The sequence below is a fragment of the Anticarsia gemmatalis genome, chromosome 16 (assembly GCF_050436995.1).
Source record: "Anticarsia gemmatalis isolate Benzon Research Colony breed Stoneville strain chromosome 16, ilAntGemm2 primary, whole genome shotgun sequence".
NCBI lineage: Eukaryota > Metazoa > Arthropoda > Insecta > Lepidoptera > Erebidae > Anticarsia > Anticarsia gemmatalis.
In genome coordinates, this window is record NC_134760.1 from 2,128,760 (window position 1) to 2,150,069 (window position 21,310).

The 21,310-nt window shown below is 37.0% G+C and overlaps 3 protein-coding genes across 3 annotated transcripts in view; 1 reads left to right on the plus strand and 2 right to left on the minus strand.

The window, feature by feature from the left end:
- Window positions 1-122: 122 nt before the first annotated feature.
- On the minus strand, window positions 123-3,543 carry LOC142979540 (uncharacterized). Its single transcript, XM_076124516.1, has 3 exons — window positions 3,376-3,543; window positions 717-3,042; window positions 123-563 (listed from the first exon to the last, which is right to left on the minus strand). Exons 1-3 carry the CDS (start codon window positions 3,444-3,446, stop codon window positions 423-425), a joined length of 2,538 nt encoding a protein of 845 aa, XP_075980631.1. The 5' UTR covers window positions 3,447-3,543; the 3' UTR covers window positions 123-422.
- Window positions 3,544-4,098: 555 nt separating this feature from the next.
- Window positions 4,099-10,687, plus strand: ScpX (Sterol carrier protein X-related thiolase). Its single transcript, XM_076124694.1, has 2 exons — window positions 4,099-5,449; window positions 9,929-10,687. The coding sequence occupies exons 1-2, from the start codon at window positions 4,343-4,345 to the stop codon at window positions 10,430-10,432; spliced, it is 1,611 nt and encodes a 536-aa protein (XP_075980809.1). The 5' UTR covers window positions 4,099-4,342; the 3' UTR covers window positions 10,433-10,687.
- Window positions 10,688-16,184: 5,497 nt separating this feature from the next.
- Window positions 16,185-21,310, minus strand: part of Snoo (Sno oncogene) — a 73,179-nt gene continuing 68,053 nt past the window's right edge. The window contains exon 2 of the mRNA XM_076124696.1: window positions 16,185-17,311. Within this exon, the coding sequence (XP_075980811.1) occupies window positions 16,784-17,311 (528 nt within the window). The 3' untranslated portion in view covers window positions 16,185-16,783. The remainder of the gene's footprint in view (window positions 17,312-21,310) is intronic.

The following is a 21,310-nucleotide window of genomic DNA, read 5'->3' on the forward strand; positions in this document are numbered from 1 at the left end:
ACAGAAATTATGAAGGCAACTATAAGCACATTTATTGATTTTCAATAAACGTGAAAGCAGTCTATATCGAAACGGATATTCAAGCGTTCTATTCTGTAGGTACTACAATGAATAGTCAGGAATAAACAGAAAAATATTTTATTCCACAAAACATTTCTAAAGTTTTCAATCTCCAACAATCACAAGCTTATGCAAATTTTCACGATAAACGTTTATAAATTCTTGAGGCACTTACAAATCGAAAACGATCAATCCACGATATACATAAACGTTGATTAAACATTTAAAATTAATTAATATATGTTTCAATACTATCTTGATAAATAAATTATTAAATAAAACTGTTCCAAGCCAAGATAGAATTTCAACACGTGTTAATTAATTTCAAACATTGATATTTTTATACTGAGATAATTTTACTATCACTTATTTCTAAACCGATATCCAACGGAGAATGGAACAGCTCTCCCATCTCCATGGAAACTCCACTTTGCCGATGTAGGAGAGGATGTAAAAACTTGATCTTGTAAGCCGTTTCTCGGGTTATTTCTTGCACCACCCACCTGTTTAATTTTAACCAATTTTTATCATTATAAAATTACGACGGAAAACAAATGGAATTTACGCTCAATTACATATTAAAGGAAATTTCAAGAGCAGAACGTAAGCAGTAGAAGTTACGGGGTAATAAATGTAATAACATTTTTTTGCTTTACCTTTACAGCATCACCAAAAGGTTTCGCGGCAACCGGAACGTCACCAATTTGGTCCATAATAGGTTCTAATTTAGGAGTAGGAGGTGCTACATTAGCTGCGGTATCTCCGCCGACTCTTTCAACGGGAGTGTGCCGTGGAGTATTACTTTGAGGAATACTAATGTGACCCGCAGAATAACAAACTCCTTGGTCGGAAGGTTTAATATTTTGCTGAGTAAATGATTGAGAGCCTTTATACTGGTTATAAATATGTTGAAGCTGACTTCTACTTGGAGTTCTGCCAACCGGCCGGTTACCCATCAATGAAGTCTTGCTGATGGTTGCTTTGACATTGCTGTACTTCATAGCGGAATTTCTAGCTTTTGACAGGTCTGTTTGCGGAGACAGGGTTTGTGGTAAATCAGGTATTGGAGTATAATATTCCCTTGGGTTTTGCATTTCTATCGGCTGGCCTAGAGTATTATATTGAACCTGTCTCGCAGATTTAGCAAAATGATGAGAATGTAATAGGTTTCTTGATGTATCGGCAGGGAAAATAGGCTCTTTATACATATGTTGTAAGGGTGCTGCTGGGTGAACGGGTTGTCGTGGTCTTGTATTCGGAAAACCTTCCGATGTCAAGGGTCGAGCATTGGCTGCATGCTGTTCTTGTTGCTGCTGATATTGTTGTGGTTGACCAGCCGGCTGCAGTTGTTGTAATTGTTGTTGTTGCATCTGTTGTATCTGTTGAGGTTGCATTTGTTGCGGCATCATCGGCTGCTGTGCTAGTTGCTGCTGATTCATGGCTGGTGCACCGGTGAGGGCAGTGTATACTTGTTGAGTATTTTGCATAGGAGCCGCTGTACCTGGCTGCTGTTGCTGCACAGGTGCGGGAGCCATATTTTGTTGAACTTGTTGTGGTGGTACTTGAGGCTGAGCAACGCCAGCGACAGCTGCGTTAGTGGCATTTAAGACAGGCTTCATCGCCGGAGTTGCGTTACCCGATGCATCCATAATACGGTTGATTCCACCAGAATTACCCATCAACATTTTATTCATAGTGTCTATAGCAGACTTTTGTTGGTTAGCTGGATTCATCTGAAAAGCTATAGACATTGGATCGAATCCTAAATCTTCCTTTAAGACCCCAGGGAACATTTCTTTAAATTTGGCCATACTTGCGCTATGCTGACCATACGAACTATTAGCCATTTGTTGAGGATTAGCATTCACGTTTCCCATCTGCTGAGTTGCAGGGTTCATTTGGTTCATATTACCAGGCATCGCATTGCCTTGAGCGGGCATATTCGGTTGTGTCATATACTGATTGGTTTGCATCCCAGGATTACCTTGTGGTGACATATTGTTGCCGCCCATATAACCTGCATTATTCTGCATTTGCCCTGGATTATACTGTCCCTGGCCAGCATTCCCAGGCATATTCGAAGGCATTTGATTCATTCCAGGTGTTTGAGGCATATTACTACCTGCAGGGTTTGGTGACATCATACCCTGGTTAGGAGGATTATTGGATTTCGAGCTGCTGTTCATCATGTTAACAATTTGGGGTCCCATTCCACCTAGCATCTCTGCAGAAGGTCCATGACCCATCTGTCCCATACCTTGGCTCATTTGTCCCATTCCTGGGTTCATCTGACTAGCTCCTTGACCCATCGCTTGGCCCATCTGTCCCATACCTTGGCTCATCTGTCCCATACCCTGGCCAATCTGTCCCACACCTTGACCCATCTGGCTCATTGCTTGACCCATTTGTGCCATACCTTGGCTCATCTGTCCCGACGCTTGGCCCATCTGACCCGGTCCTTGAGCCATCTGTCCCATTCCTTGGCCCATCTGCCCCATTCCTTGACCATTCGGGTTATTCATTTGCATAGTATTATTCGGATTTGAGTTACCAAAGTGAAAATGCGGCGATGGTGGTTGACGCATGCTGTCCATCGTAGGGTTGCCCATCCCACCTCCGGGCATTGAATTCTGAGCCATCATACTACCTGAGTTTGGATTATTTGCCGCTGCAAGCCCCATCTGGGCTCCCATAGGATTGTTCATTATTGTGTTTGCAGGAGTAATAGATTTCAAATCGTCGTAAACTTCTTTGACTACTGGCTGCATCAAATTGTGATTCAGATAGTTATAGGTGTCAGCGTAGAGCTTTGGAGGGTTACAATAGCCCATACATTGCCGGGCGCCGGAATACGGCTCGCCCGCACAAGGTGCATTGTGCCCGTGATAACCATGGCCACAGCAACCTTGCATTCCACCTCCACAGTGCCCTGGCATAGCGTTGGAATTACCCGGGCCTGAGAAAAGTTTTCCCATGCAGCCGCTAGAATAAATAAAACGAATAAATTTCTACATTCTTTCATTCTCTCTACATGACAAAAACATCTAAGCGATCATTGTCACGCCATTCGTACTGAGTAAGTTCTTAGGTTACCCCCAAACTCAAAGCAATAAAGATTAAAAATGTGTGCGTAGAATTATTAAGATTAATAACTTTAATTATCTGCATAAGAGCTGCAACACAATTTATTTCCCTTTTGTATTCTAATGACTGTTCAGCACCTTCAGCGTGACGAGCCATGAGCATGAATTCAAGAATAATACAACCATGAGCCCTACAGTTACAGGAAGTTTAGTGAAGATTTCAAAAACTCACCAGTCAGCGCTTTGCAATTGATTTACAACACTACCTAATTCATTCAATATTCTCTGCTTATCCAAAGCCATTATACAACCCTTAATTTATCGTTTTCAACTTCTAATTTAACTAAATTTTCCGACTTAAATTTTGACCATCACGACATGTATGAAATCAATTTTGGCATGAAGTGTTTTGTTTCTGAAAATACATTTTCTAGGAAATTTAAATTAAAATAAAACTGCGTATTTAAAAAAGGTTGCAAATAAAAAGGAGTTTATTATACTTTATACTTTGTTTACGTGTAGGTACACGGACTACTAGGTTCTTGTAGGTACCTACCTAAGATGAAGTGTTTCGCTTATACTGGTATGATTATGTCCCCTGCATTTAACGGGCAGTTCGACCCACAGAATCTTGTGAAGATGGAAATTTAATGTATTTATTTTTATTTTTTATATATTTATTTTATTGTTCATATTACTATCTACCTACATATAAGCACTAATCGCCATATTCAATAAAATAGATTAAACACCGTCGAGAAACTTGCTGTCCGTCATGCACATCGCATCATTCTAAATGCCCACCTAAAACATGTTATAGATTAAGTTGCCCAACAATCACAAAGAAAGCAATTCATTCCCAGCTTGTCGGGCAACAGAGTTGGTTAATATGTTCGACGCTTTATTTTAAGTGCTGTCAATTGTGTCATCAGTCACGTGACAGCTGTAAGCGAATCAGATTTCAGAAAATCTCATACGAGATTCACAGCGAATTGGACTTTGTCGTCGTCCGTTCACCTCCCTCGGGTCTTGTTGATTGAAGATAATAAAATTAGTATTATCCATAGATATCATTATCAGAAATACTTGTTGTTCCTGCGAGTTTGATATCTACGCCAGTGAGTTGTATCATTCACTGTGAACTCAGCAGTTCGGGTCAGCTGTCGTCTGTGTCAAGAGGTAATTATTAACTTTCCAAAATGCCTAGAAAAGTGTTCGTCGTTGGCGTCGGTATGACGAATTTTATAAAGCCGAGTACTGGCGGCGATTATCCCGAGCTAGGCAAAGAGGCGGTGTTGAGTGCACTCGCCGACGCCCGCATCAAATATGAGGATGTACAACAAGCGGTGTGCGGCTACGTGTTCGGTGACTCGACCTGCGGCCAGCGAGTCTTGTACCAGGTCGGTATGACCGGCATCCCCATCTACAATGTCAACAACAACTGCTCGACCGGCTCCAACGCGCTGTTCCTGGCCAAACAGCTTATCGAAGGTGGCATCTCAGACATTGTCCTTGCCGTGGGCTTCGAGAAAATGCAGCCGGGAGCCCTCGGCGGCAGCAACTTCACTGACAGAACCAACCCCTTGGACAAGCACACACTAAAGATGGCTGACATTACTGAACTGACTGGTGCCCCCATGACTGCACAATATTTTGGTAATGCTGCCATTGAACACATGAAGAAGTATGGCACGACAGAGACACACCTTGCTAAGATAGCAGCAAAGAACCACCGTCACGGTTGTAAAAACCCCAGAGCACAAGGTAAAAGGGAATACACAGTTGAGGAAGTATTAAAATCTAGAAAGATCTACGGTCCTCTTACTAAGCTGGAGTGTTGCCCTACTAGTGACGGTGCTGGTGCTGCTGTACTCATGTCAGAGGAAGCTGTTATCAAATACGGTCTCCAAGCTAAGGCTGTAGAAATTATTGGTATGGAGATGGCCACAGACACCCCTGATGTGTTCAACAAGAACAGTTTGATGAGTGTGGCTGGTTACGACATGACTGGCTTGGCCGCTCAGCGCTTGTACCAAAAGACTGGTGTGTCACCAAAGCAGGTTGATGTGGTAGAGCTTCATGATTGCTTTGCTGCTAATGAAATGATCACGTACGAGGGTCTGCAGTTATGTGGGGTGGGTGAAGCGGGCAAGTTCATTGATGCCGGTGACAACACATACGGTGGCAGAGTAGTTGTGAACCCCAGTGGAGGTTTAATAGCTAAGGGTCATCCTCTAGGAGCGACCGGTCTGGCCCAGTGTGCTGAGCTAGTCTGGCAACTTCGCGGAGAGGCTGGCGAAAGACAGGTTGGTTGATCGGCTCTCTTTGCTTGGGGTAATTGTTTCACATCAGGTAATGAGGACATTATGATTGGCACATTTGTTGGTAATGGCAAGCACCCTATTGGTGTTTTGTTTGTTCAGTGCTGTCTACAAGTCTAAATTGTCCCGCAAATTAAAACTCTAAAATACTATTTCAATGTGATTTGAGCAAATAACTTTGATTAAATATTTGCTTTTGTGAGCATAGCATTGTAATTTTAGCTAGGTAACAAGAAATTTACATAAATTTTGTTAATTAATTTCTCATTTAAATTAGTTACAATCTGTGACCATTTTACACCTTTCTATGTTACACAACATTTCAAGTTAAATATATCTTAGAATATTTGCTTTCTCTTCTCATCTCGTTTGTTTGTGAATGACTCAGCTTGTGTACTTTATAATTATGTTGTGTGTCAATGCTTTGTTCCCTCATGATTTAAGTATCTTCATTTATATTATTTTATCCTTATTCCTTGTGATGGCCCAAGGTAACATAATAATTTATTATAGGGCTGTAGGTATACATATAACCCTGATCTCTTAAAAATAGAAAAAAAACAATCCCATGTTCCATTTTCAAACGACTTTCGTTCAAAAAATTTTTGTCTTTCTTTCTCAGTCTTTATGAATCTTTTACTTCAACAACAAAAGCGAATGTTTCTGAACTAGGAAAAAACAAAAAATAAATCATCGAGATTTATCTTTTGTCTGGTCAGTCAGTTATATTTTACAGTCTGTCCAAGCAATATTAAACTTTACATTCTTTATAATAGAGTATGTCTAGTTTTTTCGGCAAAAATGTTCTGAATCTGTTGCTAGGTATAATTAGTTGTCTGGTCAGATAAAATTAAACTACTTGAACAGTGAACATATTATATTATCTCTCATATTCAAGTATGTTATTTAATGTTATTTATCATAATTCCACTCACTTGTCGTTTACGGTCGTTGCTCTTATTTATCAAACAAAACTATATCCAGTTAGACTTACGAAAATACGTTCTCGTTTTACCTCAAGGATTAATATTCTTAAAGCTAATTTTATCAAATTAATTATGATAATGGTTATAAGTCATTTTATCGTTAAAATACTATGATAATACGAGATTTCTTTAGTAAAATCGAGTCAGTTTAGCGATTGTATCGCCAAGAATTCGTTGGTTAGTACATTTTTTTGGTTTTTATTGTGTGCATTGTACAAAATCCGTGTTTTGCGTAACAGGTATTTTTTACTGGTATTTATAAGTGCTTAACATTTTACGTAAGACTTGATTCGCAAAGATTTTAAGTAAACTTCTCTTCAAATAATTTTGGCTAACAAGAGGCTTAAAATCATCTTATTCTTCAAAATGGTTGTGTTCCCTTTCAATATTTATATTCGTTATTAATGATTCTACAATAATTCATACGAAAAATCAAGTTTTATGATCTGTCAAGTTATTAAAATCCTATTACGATGACGCAAAACTTAAACTTATCAAGCGTTAAAAGTTCGTTTATAGAAAAACAAGTTTGTTGGACTTTAGTCTGTGTTATTATTGCAATATTTTGATCATAAACGCTTCTATTATACTATACATTGCGCATTGGAAACTGTGCTAGAGGAACTGAGCGATAGCCGAGTACAAACTTGTGTAGTGTCGACTGACTCAAAAGTCCATAAGATATTATTATTATTATCTTCTAAAATAAAGTGCTCTTCTATCACATAAATTTATCAGACGCGTAGTAATTTTGACTTTATCGTTGCCTAACGAGCCCTATAAGATTCCCAGTAATGTTTTTTAACTAAGATTTCTTTACCCCATTGTTCAATATAATTTTTCATAACCTAGTAATTATGCAGTAAATTTTATATTTTTTTATCAGGCTATTGTTGGCGCGTATAAATAAAATATGGCGTCACGAACAAAGTTTAATCAAATAATAAACGCTGAGATGATAATGGGTGTACATAATTGTTGTTTGTAATAAAATCACAAGTTATTTTGTTAGTCCTACAATGTGGACAGTTTTGTTGAAACTGGCCATTGCCTAAATCGGCCAGTAGGACAATTTAGGTAAAATAGTTAGTTACTGCCAGTCTTTTCCTTATCATTCTTGATTTAAAATAGGTACATATTATCAATGCCTATTAATTTTATCAATTGAGGAAAATATATTTTTCTATTTAAATAAAATATATAGATTGGGTAATTTTGGAGATAGGTAGGTATATCTAATTTCTACTACACACTTTCATAAATTCTATGATATCTAGATTTTTACGTAAAAGTAATGTTTGCGAGAGTCTGTTCCACGGGTTCCACCAGCCCATTCAAGTTTCTCTACTAAGTTGTAGGATTATAATAGATGCACAAAGTATAGGTACTAAACTACAAATTAGTTTAGTATTTTTACTCATACTGACATTCTTCAAGGCCAATGACAAATACGTTTGTATGTACTTATATTCGGTACATCGCAAAAACAATACGTATCTTGAGATATTCTTAGATTGTGTTATCATAAGTATGAGATTAATTGGTTATATAACAACTCTGTAATACCTGTTTATTGTTCGCACAAAGTCTATTTGGTCATAAATATTTCTGAGGATAGAAATAATTAGTCAGCACTTATTTTGGTAAAGAGAAATAGTTCGGGTAGGGTAATAAAACCCAGTAGTAGGATTTTTTAGTTCTTCTTCTTCTTATCGTATGGTTAGTGGTCAACCTAGTGTCCAAGCCTCTAAAAGCCCAACCTTTTAAGTTTAATATTTTTTTCGTACCCAATTGACTGGAAGAAGTTGCCAAAATTACTTTTCAGTAGACACTACGCCTTATAATGTTAAACCAATTTTCTTACACATAACAAAAACACTCAATCCTACTTAAAACTTCATAATAATTAAAGTAACATCGCTTTGTTTCTGTACGTATACAGACAATGACTACACAGTTTTGTTCAACATTCATTTATACTCGTAATCAATGCGTCGTCGTACTGTCCAAAGGTCTTAAGTTATCACACAACGACAAAGCTTTATTATTTTAATGGCTTTACTACTGATATTTAGTAAATTACGTGCCCTTTTACAAAATGATAGGAAAATATATATATGATACGTATATAATGATAGGGTTTGAATGTTTTTTGATAAGCTTCGATGATATGAAAATATTTTGATCTCTTTTAGATAGTTTATCTCTTGGAAAAACAATTGGTTAACGATTGAATTAGGTACTATAATATTCTAGTTTATTATAGTCTCTTTTGTCAGTTTTTCTCCTATGTGTTTCACAATAATATAAACTGCATTTAGACCAAGTTTTCATGAAAATCACTCTCTGTTTAAGGTCGTTTAAAAGTCATTATTTTACCCACTTAAATCGTAAAGTAAAACTTAAATATTCGGAATTTATATTCATAAAATAAAAAGATTATATCGTGTACTGAAAACTCCGTATTGTAAGTCCCACGGCAAATGTATAAATATACGTATGACCTATGTTTTAACCCGAGTTGAAACAACGAACACACGTACTTACATAGATGTTTATTTTTTCTATTACTGTTGCTATTTACAGCCAGTTTTTTCATCGAAAGTAACGGCCAAAGTATAGTGGTAAAGTAAAAATGACAGTCAAATTAGTTTCTTCAAGAATTTTCTGATAGTTTTGTAAAGAAACAGATTTCTTTACTACACAAATGTCAAGTAAGTAAAAGGCAATGGCTTTAGTGGTTACTATAGATATATGTATGAAGAAACTGGCCGTAAATCTCTATCCATTCACTACTTTTACTTGAAGACTCGGTTTGTGGTCATCTTAACGGTATTTCAAAGATTTCTTGGACCGTTATATTTATATTCAAATGTGTTATTTATATTCAAATAAAAAACTTAGCAGTTTTATTTGAATATTGTTGTTTAATACATACATCATATTATGACGACTGTTATACCCGAAAGCAGAACAGAGGTATATGAAATGTACCTGTGTTTCGCACTTAACAATGTTAGTTTCATGTAATAGGATGCGAGCCTATTGCTACCACGTTACGGCACGTTACCTGACCTCGAATTATTAGTTTTGTTTAATTTTTATATTTAATTTACAACGAAAGATAAATTACTGCTGAGTTTATAATATACATCTATTGTGAGAGAATTATACTTGTCATTCAATTGCAAAATGAAAAAAATGTCTTCATTGTAAATTGCAAACGAGTTTTCTCATAATAACCTCTATGGAGCAACCTTTGGTTAACACTTTAATTACGAAGGTTTTCTTCTGCCATTAAGCATTGACGTAACATTACATACTTTGTTCCTCCGCTATATCATTGAACCGTTAAAACTACTCCCATTTTTAAACTGATTACAATAATTACACATTCATAGAACATGACACAGTCTTAATTTACACGCTATTGTGATCGTTTGTGTCGTGAATATTAATTCTAGTGTAACTTGTTCAGGTGCCGCGCGCCAAGATCGCTCTACAACACAACTTGGGACTCGGAGGAGCAGTAGTCGTCACTATGTACAAGAAGGGATTCGCCGACATCGCCCCCAACGCGGTGGCCGCCATCGCCAGCAACCCTGATGACTTCAAGGTCGCTAAATACATGAAGATCCTCGAGGAGGCGATGGAGACCGACACTGACGGTCTCATCGAGAAGGTCAGAGGAATCTACGGCTTCAAAGTGAGGAATGGCCCCAACGGTGCGGAAGGTTACTGGGTCATTAACGCCAAGGAAGGCAAAGGCAAAGTGACGTACAACGGCTCCGAGAAACCCGATGTCACGTTCTCCATCAGTGATGACGATGTTGTTGACCTAATCTCCGGTAAACTGAACCCACAGAAAGCCTTCTTCCAGGGCAAGATCAAAATCCAAGGCAACATGGGTCTCGCTATGAAACTGACCGACCTGCAGAGACAAGCTGCCGGTAGAATCGACGCGATCCGCTCCAAATTGTAAAACCGGTTGTAAACTGGTATTAGCATGTACTACTGTGGTTACGGACTTTGAGGTTAGGGGGTATTTTTATACTTAACGATCACACAAATCATAAAATAAAGATGGAGACACAAATGACAGTTGTAGGTGCAATGATGTAAAGGGTTTACTTTAAGAGTAAAGTTTTAATTGTTAAAGTTATTTAATCATTCCAAATGATATTTACAAATGATGAATGGCACTATTATTGTTAATAAATCAGATTTTTGTATAAAATGTTGTTTGTTTTCATGACTCAAGGCTTTCGTAAGATCTACCTAAGTAGACATCAATTTCAATATACCTAGTGAACTTACTTCTAGACAACAGAAATTTGAAAAAGATGAAAAATTATAATAGTCGTTCTTTACCTAGTTAAAATACTAAAATTCAAATAAGTACTTGCTTATACTTGAATTTAATAACATTCTTAAATTGTTACTGCCGCTGGTTAACAAGTTTTTACGAGCAGTATATTGCCAATTGTTTATACCTAAGTAGGTACCACTCGTAGCATTTTTACAGGATAGTTCAGCAATTTTCTTAAATAACTAGTTATACCTCAGAACTGACAATGCAGACTGCAGGTTGCCATCAACTTAACTGACGTTTACGATGACCTTAATTGCGCAAGTTTGATTACCCGCCTGCACGGTAACTTCACTATTTTGTGAAGGTTAAAATATAGGTATTCAATATTTGCTCATCGATCGTAATAAGCTGTTTTGAAGCACCGTATCTTCACCTTATCGACATAATTAAAGGATTTGCAGCGTTTATAGTGCGCATATCGCAAATATTTTGATAAACTTTATAATATTTGCTTGTAGTAAAGAGTAAATAAGGCTAGTAACGCCATCTATTTATCAGTATCTAAAACGGCACTTATTCATACTATAGATAGATGGCGTTAGAAGAGTAAGATTAGTTCTACTATTTATTGCTAGATGGCGCTGCAGCCTTTGTTTTGATATGTTTTCAGGGTCAAGATCAAACAAATCCCATATGTTTCAGACATTAACTATGAATGAACCTAGACTGACCTTCGATCGGCTCTTCTACTGATATGTTTTCTTTTAAAGAGTTATAAAGTAAAATGGTTAACTAACTAGTCGTTTATTACTTACTTAACCTCTTGTTTCGCTATACTTAATTAGCTCGATAGTGGTTTTCCTTTTATTTCATGACAAACTACGAATACCTCTTCGGCACTATCGGTTGTTTGAACTAGACGATGTAAAAAGATTAGCATTTTTAAACTTAGGTACTAACTACTACTAAACATGATTTATTTAAGTACTTCTTATCAAATATGGGGTGTTGTAGTAAATAAAAAGAAAGATATACCTAAATCGTCTAGAAAACGTTACGTTTTTAATAGCAAAATTCAGGTACCAAATCAAGATTAATTCAGTCGTCAGGTCAAACACCGCTACAGGTAACAAAACAAAACGAAATAAAACACTTCTTTTTGGAAATCATTTCATTTTATTGCTCCACAAGGTAGGTACTTATAAGCTTTTTTATTTTCAAGTAAAAACACACTTACGAAACCACATGTTACGATCATGTGTGTGCATAACAGAACATTACATATTTATTTATTATCTTATATCTCTAATCTATCAGGTACTTTACAATATACAATGATCGTTCACTGTTCCAAATTGAGAAAAAAAAATATTTTGCATAATCCAAAAAATATACAAATATTCTTGGATTAGAGTATCCAAACACAAAGTTTCTGATATAAACACACACAATTCATAATCAGGCCGGTTCTCTAAGACATGTCGCCTTAATAATATAGTCGCAAATAATTAAATAGTTATTAACGTTACAAACAATATATCTACATCGTATCCCTGTAAATAATAATGTTTACATAGGCTCTACAAGTTCTACGTTCCTTTGCCTAAAACTGCAGTTGTCTATGAAATTAAAAAAGTAAACACAGGCAAGATTACAGGAGTTATATCGTTTGTAACTTTACAATGAGACTCGTCTCATATTCTGTACAAAAACTGTTACATATTCTGTTTAAAAACAGCTATTCTGGTTATGGGTATGTTGATTTCTGATGTAATCTCATTAAAAGTTTAAATGGCGCTTATGCTGTTTGTTTATCTTGTCCGATTATTATAAAGTTATCAAAGGTAATTATTGTGAGGATTTATTGCAGTTTAATCATAGCCTTAATAAAAACCAAAATACTTAATAATAAAAAATATATTGAAATTAATCAGAGGTTTAATTGGCTTTTATATAAACATTTAGTGGCATTCCTGCAGGTGTTCCGACGTGCACTTTAACAATTATTGGCACAAAACAAAACATCATTCGTATTTATAAAATATAATTATTAATGTTAACTCTCAAGTTTATCCACTAGTACTCTTCTATTCCTACAGGAATGACAATAAACCGAACTTACAAAATTTAAAATATACATCATCGAGTTAAAAGTGACAGTAAGTGAGCAAAGCAATCAAAATCAGCGCCATCTGGTGCAAAAAAATACTACTAAGACATTGCAATAGTTTTGATAATGTTAGATTTTGCGACTTTCACAATAACGTATTTATAAACTGATGTATAACAATCATACATGAGATCACAGAGCACGTTAATACCCTGGCAAATCACCAATTACGCGAGATACTTTGCCTCAGTCCTCTGCCGATAAGCCAAAGCTGCCAAAGTAAAAGAGACACAGTCCACAGCGTCCAATTCAAGTATTATTATAGTTTACAACAGCCTGGCATCCATACACAGCTTCGTACCGTACGATAAAACAAATATTTACATGTTCTCCACTCTCACTGCCTTACCGTGTGAGAGCTATTCACAACATAGCTACTCTCTTCACCAAATCAAAAGGGATACAACCTACTGAGTGTGTCTTTAGTTAATAGATAATAATATAGCCACGTTTAGTTCTTTAGCACCATCCATAATATATAATAATATTAATTTTGCAGTTAACAAGACAGTGAGAGGTTAAGTTGAAACTTTTCCATCGATACAATAGAATACCTACGCTAATATAATTAAAGCGTTATTTAACGTTAAAAATGGCTTAGCCACGTTTCTTTTTATCCAATTTTTAATATCGCGAAACCGAAATAATATTTTCAATTTAAAAAAATAATAAGTCATTTAAAAAACCAAATAATATTAGTAGAACCAAAATATTTGCCAATAAATACTAAAATATATACAATTAATCACTAAGTTAGCCAAGCCAAAACATTGTAGCACCAAAATTATCCAACAACAAGTACTGACAGAAAAGTTTCACAAATATATATAATAATATATATATGAGGTACCTTATTATACAATATAATGACATGCAGTCCATTTCTAATGTACACTATTTAATGTTTAAAACAATAAGTTATTCTTATTACACTCGCTTACGGTACCTATATTGAATAATATATATTAATAAGTAAATGGTAATTTATTTTTTTCAAAGTGTCTCTGACTAGAGATATAACCTATTCTAAAACTGAACTCTTATCCTATAACAACTAACTACGTAACATAGCACTCTTTGAAGGAAAAAATATCATCAAAAGGAAAATCGTTTCGATTTCTTTTTCTCTACAATTTGAGCTTTGCCAAAGTCACTTGGTGAAATTATATTTCACAATTCACAATGTTGTTCTTAATCGACCCCGGCGTAGTGCTAGCTAGCGTACTGTTTCACAAAAATTTACAATAATAATCAGATTTTAAAATAATTTTATAAAAAAGCCTGCAAATAGTAAAAAAAGTTTACTGCTTTATAAAATAAAAATTCGGACTCAAGTATATTTTCAGTTCGCTAACTAACAAATAACACAAATGTATTGGGATTTTGAAAATAGTTGCCTCAAATCTGTTACGAATATTATAATTAAAGATGCAGTCATCACGAAAAATAAATAAATGAGAAAGTAAATGATTCGGAATACCAAATTTTAATATAATACCTACTTTCGTTTTACGCTAATACTAAATGACCTACATTTTTTTGAATTTTAGTATTCAGCTTTCTTGCCAGTCTAAAAAACACTGGTATTTACTGACTATCTTTAATTACCTACGCCACTCATAGGCGATATTAGTAATTTATATGTTAATATGATGTTAATTAAAAACTTTATAACTGATGCCTAATTATAATGTTCGTAGCAGATGAAAAAGAAATATCTCGAGGCGCCTTGAGGTCATAGCTTAAAATCACACAAGATCGAATGTAAATCATTCGTATAGTGTCCCTCGACAGAGTGGACACGTATAAACATAAATAATAATTGCTCAGTCACAAAATATATGCACTAAATCAAAATGCACTGTTACTGGCAAAGGCTAAAACGCGTGGCTCAAATTCATTACAAAACATTTTTATAAATTACATTTATCTTAAAAGTCCGTCAGCCGGTACTCGGACATAGACAATACTAAAAGTTTTTACGTTTAAAAAAATAAGAAAACGTCAATTTAAATGATTGACGTAAAAAATCACAAGTTTTCGAATAAATTAAAATGCTACAAAAAGACTTAAGTCTTGAAATATAAAACTATAGCTTGTGATGACAGAGTGATATTAAACATTATAATTAATTGTAGTATCGATCGTAAGAATAATGAATTTACTGAACGTTGTATTCGTCTCTTTAAGTTCGTGACAGCAACACTTCTGTGACTCGATGTTGCTTGAAACGATAAACACCTACATTAAATACTTCAAAGAGTGAAGACAACGTTTGACAACCAATTTTTTATTTGAAAATACAAAACCTAATAAATTGATAACGATCAGGCAGTGATATTCACCATTTTAAAAATTATTGCTCGATAAAAAACAATTTGTAGAATATAAATGAAAATCAGTGTCTTACATAGTTTTTCTTAATTTAGCCCAATATTTTTTTTTTATTTACAATGAGGTAGACTGCGGGATACACCCTTATAAAGATAATTTTGTTGGCCTGGACTACTATATAAATATAATTATTGACGTAGCTATAACGTATGAAGTATTGCTTGCACCTGTCCTGCTAGTTACCTCTGCTACTAACGACTGCGACCGACTACGACCTGCGAGCCTTCACAACTATAGTCTTTATAACGCTTTACAACACATTTCTTTTTCCGTAAAAAAATAAGAACCTATCAACAAACATTTATAATTTTTTGATCTAGCAAGACAGGTGAGCATAGATAAGTAACCTCGTAGACCCGACACAACAAAACGTTTTATACGAGTAACGTTAATATTAAAATGTGCCTCTTTCTTCTACGACAATTGGCTTGTGTCTGTAAATGAATAAAAACCTTATTTTGTCCACATGTTTTTCATACAACCTTTAACATATAAGAGGTATGATGCATGTACGAGTCAATATTATTACTATTTGGTATGGCTGAGGTTTTATACAGAGTTATTTATTCAAACAAAATTAAATAAACTAGTTGTCAAGCAAATTGTTTATGAGTCGGGTCGATGTTACACTATTAAATACATGAATGATTTACTCGATGGGTGTATTATATCGCGTGTACGATGGATATTACATGTAATAACATGATTATGAATACATTTATATATAGTGTAACACCGCCCCCAGATTGTACCGACGTGCATTTACTATTTCAATATGTATGTAGCTATGAACTGTATTAACTGTATGCTATTGCTTATTACACGAGATATTAACTTATAAAAAAACGTTTTATTGTATGTATGTATGTACACAGGTATTGCAAAAAATACTTAAAAATAACCCTGTATAAATTATGCTTATGGTTGTAGTTTAAAACTATTTTACTATATTATATAATATGTGAGTATTTTGTTAATAAGGTATTGAAAAGCACAGAGTTGAGGTTATATGAAAAGGTAACAGACGTACCTTAGAATGGCACACGTTGAAGAGACTACAAGAAAAACTGTATATTGTACAAAAAACTAATTTCATAAAACTGTACTTGATATGATTATGTACAACTATTTTTTATCTGCATCATGCTACTGTATAATCTGTGGTAAAAATCGATACTCCCGTCGAATCTGCACGCGCGCGGCGACAACGAAACCGGTGCCGCCGCATAAAATTATTCAAAACAGTATAAATAGAAAGAGGTCTCGACAGACTCGGTTTCGAAGATCAACAATATCCAAGTAGAGAAAAAAATATTTACACGGTGCCACGCGGCCGCGCGGTCGGTGCGGTCGCGCGATTCATTCGGCACCTCGTCGTTTTGTACTGTGGAGACGCAATGTCACTGAGCGTTCATCGCGAGTCACTGTCAGCGCAGCCGGGTGATGACGCGCGTAGGTCAACACGGCGGCGGCTCCGCCTCCTCCTGCTTGAGCGGCGCGGGCAGCGGCTCGGGCGGCGCGCCGGGCGCCAGCTCGCGCTCGCGCCGCCCGAGCTCCGCCTCGCGCGCCTCCAGCCGCGCCTCGCGCCGCGCCAGCTCGGCCTCGCGCTCGTCCAGGCGCCGCGCGCGCTCCGCCAGCCGCGCCTCCGCGTCCAGCAGCCGCGCCGCCAGCTCCGAGTCGCTGTGCGGCGGCGGCGACGTCGACGACGTCACGTCGTCCACGGGCGGCGTGAGCGGCTTCAGCGCCACGTTGGGCTGGAAGTCGCGCTCGAAGCTGGTGCAGTCGGCGACGCGGACCACGCGCTCCGGGTGCTGCAGCACCGGCTCTCTCTTGTCCCACGGCCTGAAGGCCGACAGCGCCCGGTAGTGTAGGGCCGCGTACGGGTCCAGCAGCAGCGCGTACGTTGCCGTCGCGTAATCTTCATTGCGCACTTTCTTTGGCGGTGACTCGGGCGGCTCCGGCTTGCACACGACCGGCTCGATCACCTGAAATCAAAGAAACAACTCATTTAATGTATGTCTTGCTTTATTGTACAAAGGACGGTAAGTATATAAAATCGGCTCGGATTTCGTAGAGTCTACGCAATACGGTAGGTTTTATTGTACATTACGTACTCTGCATTTATTAAGGAGTGCTTTTAACAAGGTTCGCTACTTCTCAGGCTATATACGTAAGACCCAGGCTTCTTAGTTGGCAGAAATAAATGTATGTAGGCGTAACAGGGTGAGTTAAGTCAGGGCTTAGCCCCCTCATTACGAGTTCCCCTCGTGTAATGTAACAGAATAATTAAACGAAGCCTCAAGTACGTACGGAACAAAAGAAAGAGTTTGTGGATTCACTCTTTGTACAATTTAACGATATGTATTTTATCTTTTGTTTGAGAATAACTTTGTAGGATAAAATGTTGAGTAATTCAATATAGGTTAAAATTTCCCTCAAATTTAGTTTCCAAATTGTGTTTCCGTCAAACATCACGTAGCATGTAGTAGACAGTGCACGTCTACGTTGTTACGTTGTAACTTGATCAGCCAACTATTAGCTGCCAACACTGCCTCCCAGTACACGGGGGTAACAAAGAACCTCACAATTTCCTTTGTTACGGAAAATCTATAGTTTGACGCGATTGTAACTTTATATCATTAACTTAATTAAGTGGCTAATTAAGCTTTTTTCGTCCCTAATGGCCGAGTTTTTCATAATAGATAATTTTCGTTTTGACAGATGAGGAATAGAGAATCTGTGGCTAGAAAAAACTGCCGTAAGTTTATTGTCTTTTGACTAACCAAAAGCAGGACAGAGACTAATGGCAAGGCAGTCTTATTTATTTAAATGCATTCCGTACAATTTACCGACGTCAATGTCAAATCAAATCTGTCGCTATTTTATTCATAGATCAATATCGACACGTGTAGCAAAGCTTAATGAACCGACTGAACAGAAGAACGTTATGAAATGAATTCCTAGTGTTGTTGTGTAAATGAGATGTAGTACCGCAGCCCGGAGCCCGGGGCGGTGTCCCCGACTCGTAAGTACGTAAATACATTAATGTCAAAGGGTCATTTTCTGACGTCAACGCTTATCTGAATAAACGCGAACAAGGAATGCTGTCGCCATTACGAATTTGCGACGAGATAAATAGCTGCGGATTTCAAAGTCTCATTTGATAAGTCTAAATATAGTTTTTTGGATACAAGGGTAGATTATATACTTGTAAACTTTGGTACTATTGTTGGTAGGCAAATGAATAGAACAAAGGAAGTATCGGAACGCGAATTTTCATCCCTGCAGCGCTAATGAGAGTGGCAAGTTTCATGTAATCTCGTCGGCCTCGTAGCCAAAGTATTGTAACCACAGCGCTATCAGCAAAACACATTCGTCTTACATAATGCAGGTAGGAGGGTGTGCGGGGCGCGGGCGGGGGCAGACGGTGCGCGTCATCGCCGGGAGGGCCGCCCTCCGCGGGTGTGAGGCGCTATGTAGGTCGTGGCCAGGCCGCAGACGACCCCCAGACGCCAACCTCGCCCTGCCCTGACGCACCATCGACACCACTCACACCCGAACAAGTGCGTAATTGTTCACTTATCATTTCGGCCAAAGATAACAACAAATAAAACGCAATTGCCCGCGTTTTAGACTATGAATCGCTTCCTACAATTTTAATCAAAGACCGCCGACGAAACGGTGCATTTTTAGTTGCTCATTCTCGAATTCCATGTTCGAATAACAACACGAAATATGTGGATAAACATGCCGATATGTTATCAACGTACTCATCATTCAATCTACAAGTCTGTATTGTTTATTTGTCGGCACGTTATATTTTCGACCTTAGAGCGACGAGATAGGCCGTAAATTACGATGTAACGATCGCGTCAAAATGGCGGCGAGCGCGTTCAAAACACTGGCTCCAAAACAATGTACGTAATGAGAGAACGGCGGGGTTTCCGTCGAGACTCATCTGCGGAACGTGTGCTAAGATAACCAGCGTAAGTGGAGCTCCCCCGGCGCCCCTCGCCTCACGCATCACTTAGTTGTAAGGGCTTCATGTAGGTAGGTCAATGGGCTTTCTAGGATCAGCGTACGTTGGGCGCGTGGGCGCGGTCCAACTAACATATTTCGGCCTACAATTTAGCAACTGTTTTTCTGCCGACGTGTACCTACACATTCTACACAAGTACACATACATCCTACGTCGCGTGTAATTAATCCATTTTTCTACGAAATACCTCACGTTTTACTTTATTATCAAAATGAATGCGTCGCTTAGATATTCTGTTCGTAAAATCCAAGTAGGCTCGGCGAAAACTATGGAGTTATCAAGTAAAAGGTCGCAGCAAGTTGGGCTTATGGCATGGATAGATTAATGTGTCTCTGTCATGCAAGGGCATGTCACGTAGCAGTATGATTTATATACCAGTCCCATTATATAAAGAACCGCTATATACTTTGAAGAAACTAAAAAACTACACATGAATATGTTCAAAATACCCATAATTAAGCTTCAGAGAGTTCTAGACAAGATGTATCAATGTGAACGAAGCAAAAGAAGTTTATAGGGATCGTAGAAAGTAGCGTTCTTTCATATTTGTCTACCCTTATACGAACAACACCGTATTATATTGATGTATGTAAAGTACCGTTCAAAAAACCCAATAATTGTTACCGAGAAATGTCAAATTGGAATCGAAAGAAAGGCAATCATTACAGTGACTAATAAGACGAAAACCTTCTCGAAGGTAAATCTGTAGTTATCTCTCTAAAGAAGGTTAATATAAGCACAGACGTATGTACTTTGAGGCTTATTTTAAGCCTTCCTCGGAGTGAAAGAGGCTAAGAGTACCTTAGGGAGTAGATGGAATGAATGAGGGTTTGTGAAAACGGACTGTGGTCGTTTACCACAAGTAAGAGTACATTTGGAATAAGAGTCTTTATAGAATAAGTTTATTTATAGCTGCTGGCTTTGTGGAGCTTGTTTATGGTATTAGCTTATAGATAAAACTGTGCTAAAAAGTGGCCTAAAGTTTATTTTCATTAGCTTTACTGAACTGGCAGTAAATTTCGTTAACTGTAACTTTGACAAAATATTAATAAATGAAATGATTTAGATATCAGTTAAAGTATTTAAAAAGTACAACTTTTGAACAGTATTTTACATAGAAATGCAAAAAAGAGAGTCGAGAGAACTAAAATATTACACAATGTCTGTTACTTGGACCTAAAACTTGGATTATATCTAAATCTTTATTCAATAATAAGGATATTTTCAGATATTTTGCCTTCCATATGTTCGCTTAAAAGTGTTTCCTTCAAAATACACGTTATCTACAACGTACAAGATATTATTCAACATATTATCTGTTTCTAGAACATAGTAGATGGTTATGATAATAAATGCTTTTGTTTAGTCCCACGGAAATTATTTTCTAAGCAATATCTTATTGAAATCGCATATCGTTAGTGCATGAGGTCAAAGATCGGGACAGCAGACATATTGAATTGTGTTTACAAAGATATTATGATTTATAAACAAAATTATATGCAATAATCTTACAAATATTATAAATTTTAATGCAAAAATAAACGTTTGTTACTCTTTTGCGCAAAAAGACGAGATATTTTCATGAAATTTCACACAAAACATGTTTAAAGTGTGTATAATTTTAACCCTGGATACCCTAAGGCTGCCATTTTGCTAAGATCTTTGAGAGTTGTCACCAGTAGTCAGAAGCTTGAAAGTCTGACATCCAGTCTTACCGAGGGGTATCATGTCATAACCAAGGTAACTGAGTTGTGGAGGTCTGATAGGCAGTCGCTCCATGTAAAATACTGGTACTCAGATGAGACTGGAAGCCGACTCCAACATAGATAGAGGAAAGGCTAAGCTGATTGATTGAAGTTTTACCCAGGAATAGTTTTTCCAAGCGGACAAAGCCGCGAGCATAAGCTAGTTTTTTTAATAAAGTATTAAGAAAGTTTAACTAATA